The 13109-nt window shown below is 37.8% G+C and overlaps 1 protein-coding gene across 2 annotated transcripts in view; it reads left to right on the top strand.

The window, feature by feature from the left end:
* The window catches only part of MAP3K7CL (MAP3K7 C-terminal like), a 36255-nt gene extending 25398 nt beyond the window's left edge, over positions 1–10857 (top strand). For both annotated transcript variants that reach the window (XM_025985437.2, XM_025985438.2), the window contains one exon: positions 9683–10857. In XM_025985437.2, the coding sequence (XP_025841222.1) occupies positions 9683–9863 (181 nt within the window). In that variant the 3' untranslated portion in view covers positions 9864–10857. The remainder of the gene's footprint in view (positions 1–9682) is intronic.
* Positions 10858–13109: the final 2252 nt, after the last annotated feature.

Genomic DNA, 13109 nt, shown 5'->3' with positions numbered 1-13109 from the left:
TCAGGCACCTTTCCACCCTCGCATTGGTTAGTCTGTGCTCACATATTTATTAGTGAGATCTTTTGATTCATATTTGCATCGCCTACTATGTGGTAACTACTAAGTGCTTTTAATCCCCAAGAGCAAGTAGAGTCAGGTGTTGCTCACCATCGTATTTCTGAAGGTGAGCACGGTACACAGGATGTAGATACTGAATCAGGTTGAGTGACACATAATCAAAACATGTTTTGATTCTTTAACTTTCTGCTTTTTTTTCCCCTCTTCCTGAAGTGATACATGGATATTTATTACTTAGTTTTCAAACCAAAGCAAGTGAAATATGTTTTGAGAAATTTATAAAGTCCTTAGGACTCTTTGAAGACTGCACCCCCCCCCAACCCTCTGCACCCCAAATGATGGTTGGACATCATTGATGGAGAACATGGTGGGATTGGTATGGGTTTGTAGGGTCAGACTTTGTACTTACTGCAAGACCTTGGTTAACAAACCTTTTCTTACTTCCTTGCTGTGTTGTGTTTCAAACATAAAAATCACACCTAGACTTATGACTAAAGGAGATTAAAAGATGATTATGAGGAGATCAGAAAAACACAACTTCCTCCTCATACATTTGAGACTTCCTTTTTGGTCTGAGAGTTTTCAGAACATTTGCACATAATCTGAGTCCTAAAAAAGTTTCTTAAAGGAGCTGAAAAAACTTATTAATAATGTGATCCATGGGGAAGTTAAAGGAGGTCTTGTATAGTCAGTAACCTATAAACGTATTTCCGTGTGTGTGTGTGTGTGTGTGTGTGAACTGTGCTGTTGAGACAGAAAAAAACAAGTAATTATGTATTTATTTGTAAATTCTTCAGATGGAAAGTATTAGAGGACTTTGCTTATTTCAATTAACCCATGGGTGGCCTTTTTTTTTTTTTTTGGTAATTATGAATCTCATCCACTAAACTGTATTTTTGTAAGTTTATATTTTTGTATGTTTCATTAAGAAATAGAATGACGATGTAACAGTGACTCCTCTGGACTTTTATTGAAACACATCCTTGCTGCTTCTGCATAACTAATCTTATTTTTTACCTACGCCTGTTTGAACTTTGGACGTTTCTTGATGTTATCTCCTGCCCCTCCCCCCACTTTCTTCTTAAATAATTGGCTAGATGCAGGGCAAAGACCAAATTCTTTTGTTATCTTTTTTCCTTTCTTTTTTATAAAGTCTCTCAAATTCTTTTTTTTTCTCCATTCCTGCTTCTACTATTTGGGATCAGGACTTACTGCTTCGAATCTTGATCAATGTTAATATTATAACTGGTGTCCCTGCTTATGGCTTCACATCGCTGGAAAACGACACCAAGTTCTTGGCCTGGATTGCAAGCTCTAGCTCACCATGGCCTTAGAACCCCTGCAGAAAATTCTTCCCCATCTATCGTCTTTATCTACATTGGCCTATTCACCCTTCCTGCTCTGTGCCCTTACTTTCTTACACCAAGCTCTAGGTCTAGAGCGCTGGTTCCTTCTTCTCTGCCTACCAAATGCTACCCTCAAGGAGAGCTTAGCCAATAGTCCTGCCCAACCACTCCACGGGGTTCATCTCTCTTCCTGGGTAAAAGAAATTTTACCAGAATGATTCTTTTTTTTTTTTTTTTAAGATTTATTTATATATTTGAGAGAGAGAGAGAGAGAGAGAGAGAGCATGAGTGAGTGATCAAGGATGGGGCAGAGGGAGCAGGAGGGAGAGAATCTCTGGTCGACTCTGAGCTGAGCACAGAACCTGCAGTGGGGCTGGATCTCATGATCCTGAGATCATGACCTGAGCCAAAATCAAAAGCCAGAAGCTTAACTGACTGAGCCACCCAGGGGCTCCTGGAATGATTCTTTTGGCACATTTGTTGGCTGCTGTTATCAATAGTTATCTGTTTATGTCCTGACTTTCTGACTATGCATAATTCCCTACAAATGTGGACACCTTTTAACATCTCTTTGTGTCCCTATCACTGAATAGGGACATGTGCATAGGGTCAAACATAAGTGAGGGTGATTTCGAATGACTGGTTTACAAAACATGGTAATACCCTCTGTGTATACAATGTAACAGATGTGTCATTTGTAATTTGTAGGTCCATATTTAAAATAGAGTGTATATCAGCAATAAGGAATTGCTAAGATAAATTGCAAAAATAGGAAGTATGGTATATCTTATATTTACAAATAAGTGATACTAGTCCTCCAGGGGTGATTGATGATCATCGTTTTCATTAACATTTTCCTGAAGTGGGAATTCATTACATAACAGATATTTTCCTGAACATTCTTTGTGTTCAAGCAAGATAAATTAGGTCAAATGGATCTGACCCAAGTCATTAGTTTTCTGTTTTTTGATTAATTGGAAAAGAATTTCTTTCCCATCATTTCATAAAGTATGGGCAATTACTTTATCTCTGATTGGCTAGTGTAAGCTAGACCCAAAGAGAGATGCTAACTCAGACGTTTTAAAAGAGTTCTTTAGTAGAGTCATGTGGGCACAAGTTAAGCTGAACTTCTCTCTCATCTCCAGAGGGGGTCACCCTGGATCAAGTTTGGGAGACTTTGCAGAGGAGAGAGAAGAGTTGATTATAACTATTATTTTAAATCATGTCTATTAGATAGATAAAGAGAGTCAGACATTTTCTGGGACTATAAACTCAGCGTGCAGTGAATTTAATTTAAAGAATCACTTCTGGCTTATTTGATGTATGAAAAGCTTGTTCTTACTTTTATTGGATTTTTTTTTCTTCTCAGTTGAAAAAAAATGACAATTTTATTGAAAGCTTTAAAAACTTACCAAGAATTCTGACATCCTTCAAAATTCCTACCATTATTTCTGCCTCTTTCTAGGCCTTTTGAATGTGAACCAATATTTTTATAGAATTGCATATATAATAAGATGAAATGTGTACATACTTTTCTCAATAAATACTGTAACCTTTCAAAATATAACAGTATTTTATGGATGTAATGGGAAAAAGTGAGAGGCAGATATTTTATGACTTCTGAAATTTATCGCCAATATTTTGACAGCAAGTTAAAATATACGATTAAGCTATAATTAGATCTACAATTAGATTTACAATTAGTAAAAGTTGCTTTGCTCCAGATTGGGTATTTTATCTTGTTCAAAGGGGGAACCATTTATCTTCTGCATATGTGAAACATTGTGCCAGATGCTCTGGTGTTTAGAAGATTGACTTAGAATGTCAGGAAGAAAGATAAACTCTTAGAAAAGGCAGGATGAAAAATGTTACATAATGAAAAAAATAACTCTGGTTTTTGGCATGTTCACAGAGTTGTGCCAACATCATCACAGTTTTAGAGCATTTTTATCACCCAGGAACCAAACCTAGAGCCCCTTCCCCCCTCTCCGCACCAGCCACTGGCCCCCACTCATGTACCCTCTGTTTATGGATTTACCTATTCTGGATATGTCGTATAAATGGAATCATAGAGTATGTGGCCTTCTGTGACTGGCTTCTGTCACTTGGCACGATGTTTTTAAGGTTCATCCACATTGTAGTGTGTGTCAATACTTCATTCCTTTTTCATGGCTGAATAATATCCCATTGTATGGATAGTCTATATTTTATTTATCCATTCATCAGTTGATGGACATTTGGGTTGTTTGTCCTTTGGGCTGTTATGAACATTTGAATGCAAGTTTTGGCGTGGACGTATATTTTCCATTCTCTTGGGTATGTACCTGAGAGCAGAACTGCTGGATCAGGTGATAACTCAATGTGTAACCTTTGGAGGAACTGCCAGACTGTTTCTGAAATGGCTGCACCATTTTATAGTTCCACTAGAAATGTATAAATGTTCTGATTTCTCCATGTCTTTGCCAGCTCTTATTATGTTTTTTTGGTTATAGTCATGCAAATGTCTTACTGTGGTTTTGATTGATACTTCCCTGACAGCTGAAAATGTTGAACATCTTCTCACATTGGCATTTGGCATTTTTATGTCTTCTCGGAGACATTCGGATTCTTTGCCCATTTTTTAGTTGGGTTATTTCTCTTTTGATTATGGAATTGAGAAGATGTTATATAATTTTTGTAGGTTCAGGCAAAACATTCGAAAAGGATTTTCATATGGGGATAACACAAAAGTGTCAGACCTATATCTTCAGATCTTTTTTTTTTTTTTCAAAATATTTATTTATCTATTTCAGAGAGAAAGAACACCTGAGGAGAGGGGGAGAGTGATGCAGAGGGAGAGGGAAAGAAGCAGACTACCTGCTTAGTGGGGAGCCCAATGAAGGGCTTGATCCTAGGACCCTGAGATCATGACCTGAGCTGAAACCAAGAGTCTGACGCTTAACTGACTGAGCCACCCAGGCACCCTTATCTTCGGATCTTTTAAAAATACATAAAATGATGATTGAAGGAGCAATAACTCATTGAGGTGAAATATTAGGATGGGGGAAAGGGAGCATATTAATTTGTAACAGCATAGTCTAAAAATAGCCCTATTCTGATTTGTTTTCAATAGTGGCATTTAATTTGTTCTGGATTTTCCAATAACAATAGCTTTGTAGGTTTAACCAGAAATATTTATTTCTTTAGGACAATCCTGATGGCAGAGATTTTTAAGCTGTGTTCTGGGGAACCTTTCAAAGATTGGGGATGGAGGGGATGTCAGGCAGGGGACTGTCTGAAGGCCAATCAGAAAAAGTCCTAATTGGTTGGTTTTATTTGCTTCACATCAGGGTGAGATTTTCCTTGAAAAATGGTATCACAGCTAGAAAACACTGAAAACCAAACTGCACTTTTATATTCCAAGCATTTAAAAAAAATTTACACAGCCCCCAGAAATTAGCAAATTTGACATAAAGCAATAACAAATGGAGGAGATACATCTCCATAAGTGTTTGCAGCGTAGGCAGTAATATGGGGAGGGAGGCCTATCCTCCTCCCTAAGACATCCTGATATGGGTAAGATGCCTCTGTGTAGGGTATAGGACTTGCATTCATTTTCCAACAGTAGAGATATGCTTCCTGAGACCAACTTAGCTAGCAGGAATCAAGGAAAGTGCCTGGTTTGCAATTGGATTTCAAGAAAGACTTGAGTGGATGAATGGAAGAACCAAAGAACTGTCTTGGCTCTTTACTTTGCTCCAGAGATATAGCTGAGGAAATATTTCCATTTTAGGATTTAGCTTTGTGTGAAATCCCAACGTTCCAAACTTCTTCAGGCTTTGAGATTATACTTTCCATTCATGCCCCAGTCATAATGATTTGGGCCTTTTATGTCACCTAATTACCTGCTGTTCAGTCTTCTAACTGGGATCTCATTCCTCAGTATCGCTCCATCTAACCTCTTCCTGGAACCATATTAAAAGGGACATATTAAAAACCATATTTTCCACTCTCAATGAGAGTCCTTTAAGTAGGTCTCCCTTACTGAGGAAAGAGACTCCAATCTTTAGGGAAACAGAAAGAGGAAACATTTTGCCTTTCATCTATTTCTATTACAGGATTAACCCTTTGTGGGGTGATCTATATGAAAATCTCCATTTCCTTTGGAGTAGCGGTTCTTAACTGGGCCAATTCCTCAGTCCCTAACCCCCAGTTACTGGCAATATCTGGAGACATTTTTGGTTGTAATGATGGAGTAGGGGAAGATGCTACTGGCGTTTAGTGAATCGAGGTCAAGGATGTTGCTAAACCTACGATGCCAGTGCATAGGGCAGCCTCCAATAGCAGAGTCATCTGGCTCAAAAGATCAATTGTGCCAAGAGAAACTCTAGAGCAAATCTCACTTCTTCCTGCAAGAAGTGTTGCCCTTTGGCTCCCAAATGATATAATACATTTATTCCTTATTCATTATTCATTTGTAGGGCTTCAATTACCACAGTCTAGACTGCTTTGCAATTGCATTTCAATACCATTGATTGTTCCCCCACCCATGTGAAATGAAGGTAGACTTTCACATCCTTTTTGCCATCCTGAGACATCTGCTTCTTCTCTCCTGTGTATCAATGCTTGTACTAGAACACACATCTTTTAAGAACCACTGATAGTGCAGTCTGAATCACAATTTAAATAAAACTATCCCCATGATGAAGATAATATTTTATTACATTATTATTCCAAATTCGCTAGCTCATTATGGCCAAACCATCTAGGATTTTATCTTTTCCAAATAAAAGTCTTAGTCAACTTTGAAAGTCCCAAGAACCATGGTAGTGGTTTCTCCAGAAACAGAAATATTTGTCCTAATGATGAATTCATGTCCCAACCTCCTTAATCTTGGAATTAGTTTCCACAGAGTTTCAAAGTTCTCTTTAACTTAGACTTTCCCTTCCCCAATTTGTTGTGGTGAATAAAAAATTTTCAAGGCATATGGCTTAGGATGGGGATGGCAGGTGGTCTGCGATGGACCCAAGGTTATGGCCTTTTCACTGTTGAAGTAGATCATGTTGGAAACTACATTGTAGGCTCTTGATTTTAGAAATAGGATTCCTATAATGATGGTCTTCTACCCCTTATCAAATTACACTGAAGGCCATGATAGAAATGATAAACACGAAACCAAAGGCAGGACCACATTTTAGCCAATTATAGATATTGATTTTTCCTCAGATCATCTATTTATAAGATTGTCTCCAAAGCTTGATTTGGCAGGTTTAATTATGAATTGCTAATGGGTGGACATAAATGCATTTATATAAGTAGGTCTTGGACAGGAGACAACATGCATTTTGACAGTATTCATTGAATATATGTATAATTGCTTATCAGAATCATCAGACTAATTAAGAAACTTATTGAGTTAAGTACTTGTGATTCCAGTAAGGAAGAAATTATTCTTGATTTTCTCCAACACAAGAAAACTGGACTAGACAGTCATGACCATTACTTTTAGTTGTAAAATCTATGATTCTGTGGTTTATCTTTTCTACCAGTCAAAACTGATAACAGATTTCCCTAGGAGTTTAAAATGAGGTCAGATATGGAACCAGGACAATTGCTATTGTTATATCCAGTACTGCCAATTCCCAGACCATGATTTGAAAGCAAAACTCTAATTCCATGTGAATTATTTGTGTGACACAGTTCACTTGAAAGGAAAAAAAAAAAAAAAGAATAAGAATAGATGATCTGATGGGTGGGGGATTTAGAGACATCTCTTTTTCATTTCTATTAAGTTTTACTAATCAATTTCTTTAAGACAGTCACATAAGGAACTTTACTAATACTTAATTATTGACATTTATTGCTTAAACTATGCTTAGAGGCAAAGAGCCATAAACATTTAATCAGAAGAATAGGTTATTAGTGGGTGACTTTCTCAATTAGGCATTTTGCATTCCTAGTTCCTCATCTTTAAAATACATGTGATTTGTCTCTGAGGTATCTTACTCTTTAATTATTCATTCAGCAAGTATTTAATGGGAGCCTTTATATTCTAAGTACCATGGAAGATTCAAAGATCAATAAGATCCCCAAAGTACCTTGTGTTTATGTGTATTGGTGTTCCAGCTTATCTTCCCTTTGTCCCTTTTGGGCACTTTCTTTCCAATGACTGGTTTTGCTCAGTGGTCATCAAAGTAGGTGCACAAGGCAGTCCGTTGGGTGAAGGAAGAATATGCTAGAACTTGAGTTCTCATTTGTGTTTTGTCCTTTTCCTGGGGTAACTTTTGATTTTTATAGTTTCAAACTTACAGAAAAGTTGCAAAAATGGTATAAAGAACTCCCATATATTCTTTCCTGGATTCAGTAATTATTGAAAGCTTTCCTACTTGTGCTTTTTCATCCCTCCTTCATCACTGCATGGTACTGGGGTTCTCTCTCCCTCCCTCAGTGAGATGAGGTATCTCTCTATTTATTGTCTTTCTACCTCTCTTTCTCTATCTCTCTATCCTCTAATCATGCCCCATTGCTCTAAATACCTTAGTACTTCAGTATTTTCCAAGAAGGACATTCTCTCATTTAACCACAATACAGTAATTACAAATTAAGAATTTTAGCATTGATGCAGTACTATTGTTTCACAATCCACGTTTAAATAGCATCAATTTCTAAACAATGTCCTTCACAGCAAATTTTTTCTGGTCCAGAATTGCACATTGCACTTAGTTGTCATTTTTCTTTAGTTTCGTTAAATATGGAACAGTTCAGGCTAGCAATTTGAAAAGTACAGGCTAGCAATTTTGTAGACTTTCCCTCAATTTGAGGTTGTCTAGTGTATGCATTTTTGGCAGGAATACCAGAAAAAGGATGTGTCCTTGGTGCTGGCGATATCTATTTATCTCCTTACTGGTGATGTCAAGGTTGATCACTTGGTTAAAGCATTCTTCCAAGTTCCTTGTGCTTTTGCCTACAGAGAATGAAATGTGATACATGCATATATACAGAGAATTTGGTTAGATCTAGTTTAGGATTAACTGCTCCATGTGAAGGGAGTGGACCTGCTTTGGGTGGTCATGTTTAGTAAATCTAAATATGGGCTGGGAATCTTGACCTCCTTGTTATATGTATTTATTTCAATGAATTATTTATATGTAGTTACTGAGACCTGAATTTGTTTGAGACCGTATTACTACAAGTTCCCTCCAATAACCTTAGCCTACTTCCTAAATTCTAGAGTCAGGCTAGCATAAAATGTAGATATATTGCTTTTGTTAAATAGGGCTGCAAGATATATATAAACAGCAGAGAAGGCCCATGGAAAGTAATATTTGCTGGAAGGAGTTGGATTCTTTAGTTCAAAGAAGCCTAATAAAGATTTGTTAAGCTCTGAGTAGAAAATAAAGGAAGATAGGAACTGAATTTGGAAGGCAAAGCCAAGGTAAGGGACAAACTATAGTCCTACACATAGGGTAATAGATCACACCTTAAATTATAAGCTGACTTTCTGGGTTTTATTGCCCCTGAACTAATTGTAACTTTTACAATTTGTTATGCTCTTAAAAAAATCACCTTTTTAATATTCCCCATATGAGTGAAGCCATATAATGATTGTCCTTCTCCGATTGATTTACTTCACTCAGCATAATACCCTCCAGTTCCATCCATGTCGAAGCAAATGGGTATTCGTCATTTCTAATGGCTGAGGAATATTCCATTGTATACATAGACCACATCTTCTTTATTCATTCATCTTTCGATGGACACTGAAGCTCCTCCCACTGTTTGGCCACCATGGGCAATAGGGGAAAGGAGAGAAAATGAGTGGGAAAAAATCAGAGAGGGTGACAAAGCATGAGAGACTCCTAACTCTGGGAAACGAACAAGGGATAGTGGAAGGGGAGGTGGACAGGGGGATGGGGTGACTGGGTGATGGGCACTGAGTGGGGCACTTGATGGGATGAGCACTGGGTATCATACTATAGGTTGGCAAATCAAACTCCAACAAAAAAATATACTAAAAAAATTACTTTTTTTTTTTTTTTTTTTTTTTGCGGAGGACTCACTGAACTCTTTCGGTCTATAGTTAGTATTTTGGACGTGTCTGGTTGAGATATTAGAATAAATCCTAGTGGCTAAAACCTGTGAAGCTTGGAAAAGCTAAAAGTAAGTCGTCGGAAGCAAGTAGAGATAGTGAAATCCGGAAAAGCAGAATGAAACCTTCTGTTTTCACTATGCTGTTACTGCATCCTTTTATTTGTTTAAATTGTGTGCTTTTCCCCCTCACCTGCCCCCTGGATCTTCAGAAAGGAGCTCATTGCCAAGCTGGATCAAGCAGAAAGGGAGAAGGTGGATGCTGCTCAGCTGGCCCGGGAATTCGAGGCTCTGATGGAGGAGAACCGGACGTTGAAGTTGGCTCAGTCCCAATGTGTAGAACAGCTGGAAAAACTTAGAATACAGTATCAGAAGAGACAGGGCTCGTCCTAACTTTAAACGATTCAATGTGAGCATCAAAGGTCGGTGACTGCTGTGTGCTGGCCAAAGATTTTTATTTGAAAGGGATAGTGTGTAAAACTTTATTGTTTCTTTATTGTAATAAAAATTACCCACGTGACAAATGTCTATCATGAATTTGACGCTTGCCAGATCGAGTTTGAGAGAGGGCATATTTTATTCTAAATAAGATGATGAAAGCAAACCTATTGCCAATATATGTTTTCAGAGATCATGATTCATTTCCAAAGATATTTTTTTCTTCTTTAGGAAGATGCGCTCAGACTGTACATCAGGGTAGAAAATGATAAAAATAGAGTCCTGGCTGACTCGGCTGAGAATCACGAACAGAATTGAGCCATGAAACAAACTAGTAAGATGCTCACTGCAGTTTCCTATCTGTGTATTTTTAAATTTCACATCTTGAATATTTCAACTGTGCCCGAACCTGAAGTCAGAAATGTCTGAGCACATATTTATGTTCACCAGAGTTAGGTTTAATCCCTCAACGATGGATTGTACTAAGAATAAATGGTTGCATATCATAAAAGCTTTCTCATGAAAATATTAGCAGAAAGCATGTTTGTGCCAAAAGCACATCTGCCAGTGCTGACTTGCTGTTGTAATAAAAAGCTGATAAGGCTGCATTTTTTTTTTTTCACGCCACGTTACCAGCCAGTAAACATCTCTGCCTTTGCTTGTGTGTGTTCTGGGGGCATGGGGGGAATGCAAAAGTATTGTTTGGACATTACTTTGGTGAGTTCCCGTGAAAACATCAGTAAGACTATTAACTATGACTCTGTTTTGGACTTAAGGAGATATTTTGGATAGGTAATAATTAATAGGAATATATGAATAAATTCAGGAATGAGATGATTTTTTTCCCTTGTTCTACCTATCACCATATTTCCCCAAATTGATCTCTTTGTTTTATGTCCATTTCTATTCATGTAACTTCTTTTTCATTAAACATGAATCAAAACCGTCAGTGTGTGTTTTGTCCCTTTTTGAACTTCTCTTATGCTAAAATTAATTGGGATTGGCTAACCTGAGTCAGACTGTGTTCTTATTGTATTGTATCTGTGTTCTTATTGTATTGATCTGTGAGTGTGAAATAAGCAGTGAAGTCCCTTTTCTTGAAAGACTGTGGTTTCTCACGTAAATTATCTAGAGTTCTAATGCTCAATATGATGCATTAGTGGCTTAAGGTATTTTCCCAGGAAACATAGAAGAGTTGATTAAAACAGTAAGATGGCTTTGGATAGACCAGTCGTTAGAGACTAGAGGTCTGCTAGACATCCTGCAATGCACAGAACACACCCAACTACAAAGAATTGTCTGGCCCAATGTGCCAATGGTGACAAGTTTGGTACACCCAGGACTAGACTAGTCACTGGGCAGGTGGGAAAATGCCAAGTGGAAGCATGTTGCAGGGTCACAAGTTCCTTGCCATGTGGTGCAGAGTCCATGAGGTCCTTAAATCTCCTGGCCCTCAGTTTCCTCATTTGTAAAATAAAGCTTTTTGATAGATCTCAAAGTTTTAATGTTACATGTGCCTCTTCGCCCTGAAGCTGCTTTTAACATTTGACCAAAGATGAAAGTCCCTATTATTCTGGTGGAACCTTCTTCTTTAGTAATTGAAGGCTTATAAATACTAATATAAAGGAGAGATTGTCCACTAAATTTCTATCAACCCAGGGTTAATGGATGGGGAGGATGAAGAGTACATGACCAATGTTTATATACAAGAATTAGTTTTTGATCACCGCTCGTCTGAAGAGGGTTACATGTGTTTACAGAGCTCAAGCAGTCATGGCCCCTTAGATATAGAGGGGGGTGGGCAGGGAAATATAGTTCCAAAATATCTTTGCTCTACCAGAATGAAAATCATTTTGCCGGGTCAAAATGTTTGAACACCATTGGTAATATATTGAGGAGACACTGAATAGTTTTCATGTCTATGCCAGTCTCAGCCTGCAATTTTACTATGTGTTTCCAAAAGGTATCTCTTCATGACTCAAGAGCAAGAATTTTCCTAGGTGTGTGTGGTTTAAGTAGGCTCTTTATTCATTGAAAATATGAAAACATCATCTACTTTTGAAGCATTATCACGGAAATCTAAAGGCAAAATGTCTTACCTTGCCAGTCTCTTCTTTTCATTCATTTGACAAATTTCCCCCAATCTTACTTACCACTGCATATTACTTAGATAACACAGAATCATTTAAGAATTTTCTACCTTCAAATATATTTATGGTATTCTTGCTATTAGCAATAATGAAAATGTTACAGAGCATTAAAAATGAGCACAGAGGTCCTATTAATATGAAGGTGAAGATACTTGCATTAAAGCCAGAATTAAAGGAAAATGTAACCCATATTATATCCTGCAATTGCTCTACTAAAGATTTGCTATTTGTGGGTCATTTAGTTTATGTAGACATGAAAAGAATGTGATTATATGTGGCTAGAAGTCAAATTTCTAATCATTGGTATGGGCAGAGCATGTTGCTCTATCTTGTTCTGGTACCTGGGCTTGGATGTATCATTAAGTCAGCACAAATAAGGAAATAAAAGGCATCTAGAATTCAAATTCAATTCAACAGAGTTTATCATATACTTTCTTAGTGCAGGTCAGAGGAACAATAGTAGAGGCTATAAGAATGAGTGACATAGTCCCAGCCTTCGAGATGCTTCCAATTTAGTAACAGAAATAGCCTACACATTCTAGTTCTTGGAAGATATGGATAAACATAAATGCAATAAGATAAATGGAGTTTACAGTAGGAGCTCAGAGAAAGAAAGAATGGCATGAGCAGAAGGACAGTGGTTGGGAAACACAGCCTGAGGGCCACACATGTGGGGGCAGTAAATAGTCTTCCTGTACAACATATACGGGGGGAGAGTGAAAAATTAAGTTGGCAAGTTCCACTGGGCTCTGGTTGTTGGGGGAGTTCGGACAAAAAATGTTTTGAAATGAGGAGGGAATGATCAGGGCAGGGCTTGAAGATAATTCCTATGGTTGCCGTGCATGGAATGGATCACACGAGACAGGGACCAGAGGCACGAGGGATTGTCAGGAGGGCAGTAGAAAGGAGTGAGCCAGAAGGAGAGAGGTAGCAATTGAACCGGAGTGACAGGCTAGGAGGGATGGAGGGGCATGAGAAGTAGACCCCATGTCGCTTGGGAGGGATTGCATTTGTAGTGGAGGCAAAGAAAATGAGAGGTAACATTTAATGA

Source organism: Vulpes vulpes, chromosome 15 (assembly GCF_048418805.1).
Source record: "Vulpes vulpes isolate BD-2025 chromosome 15, VulVul3, whole genome shotgun sequence".
NCBI classification, from domain to species: domain Eukaryota; kingdom Metazoa; phylum Chordata; class Mammalia; order Carnivora; family Canidae; genus Vulpes; species Vulpes vulpes.
Note: the sequence above shows the minus strand (reverse complement) of the source record. Positions and strands in the feature narration are given on the sequence as shown.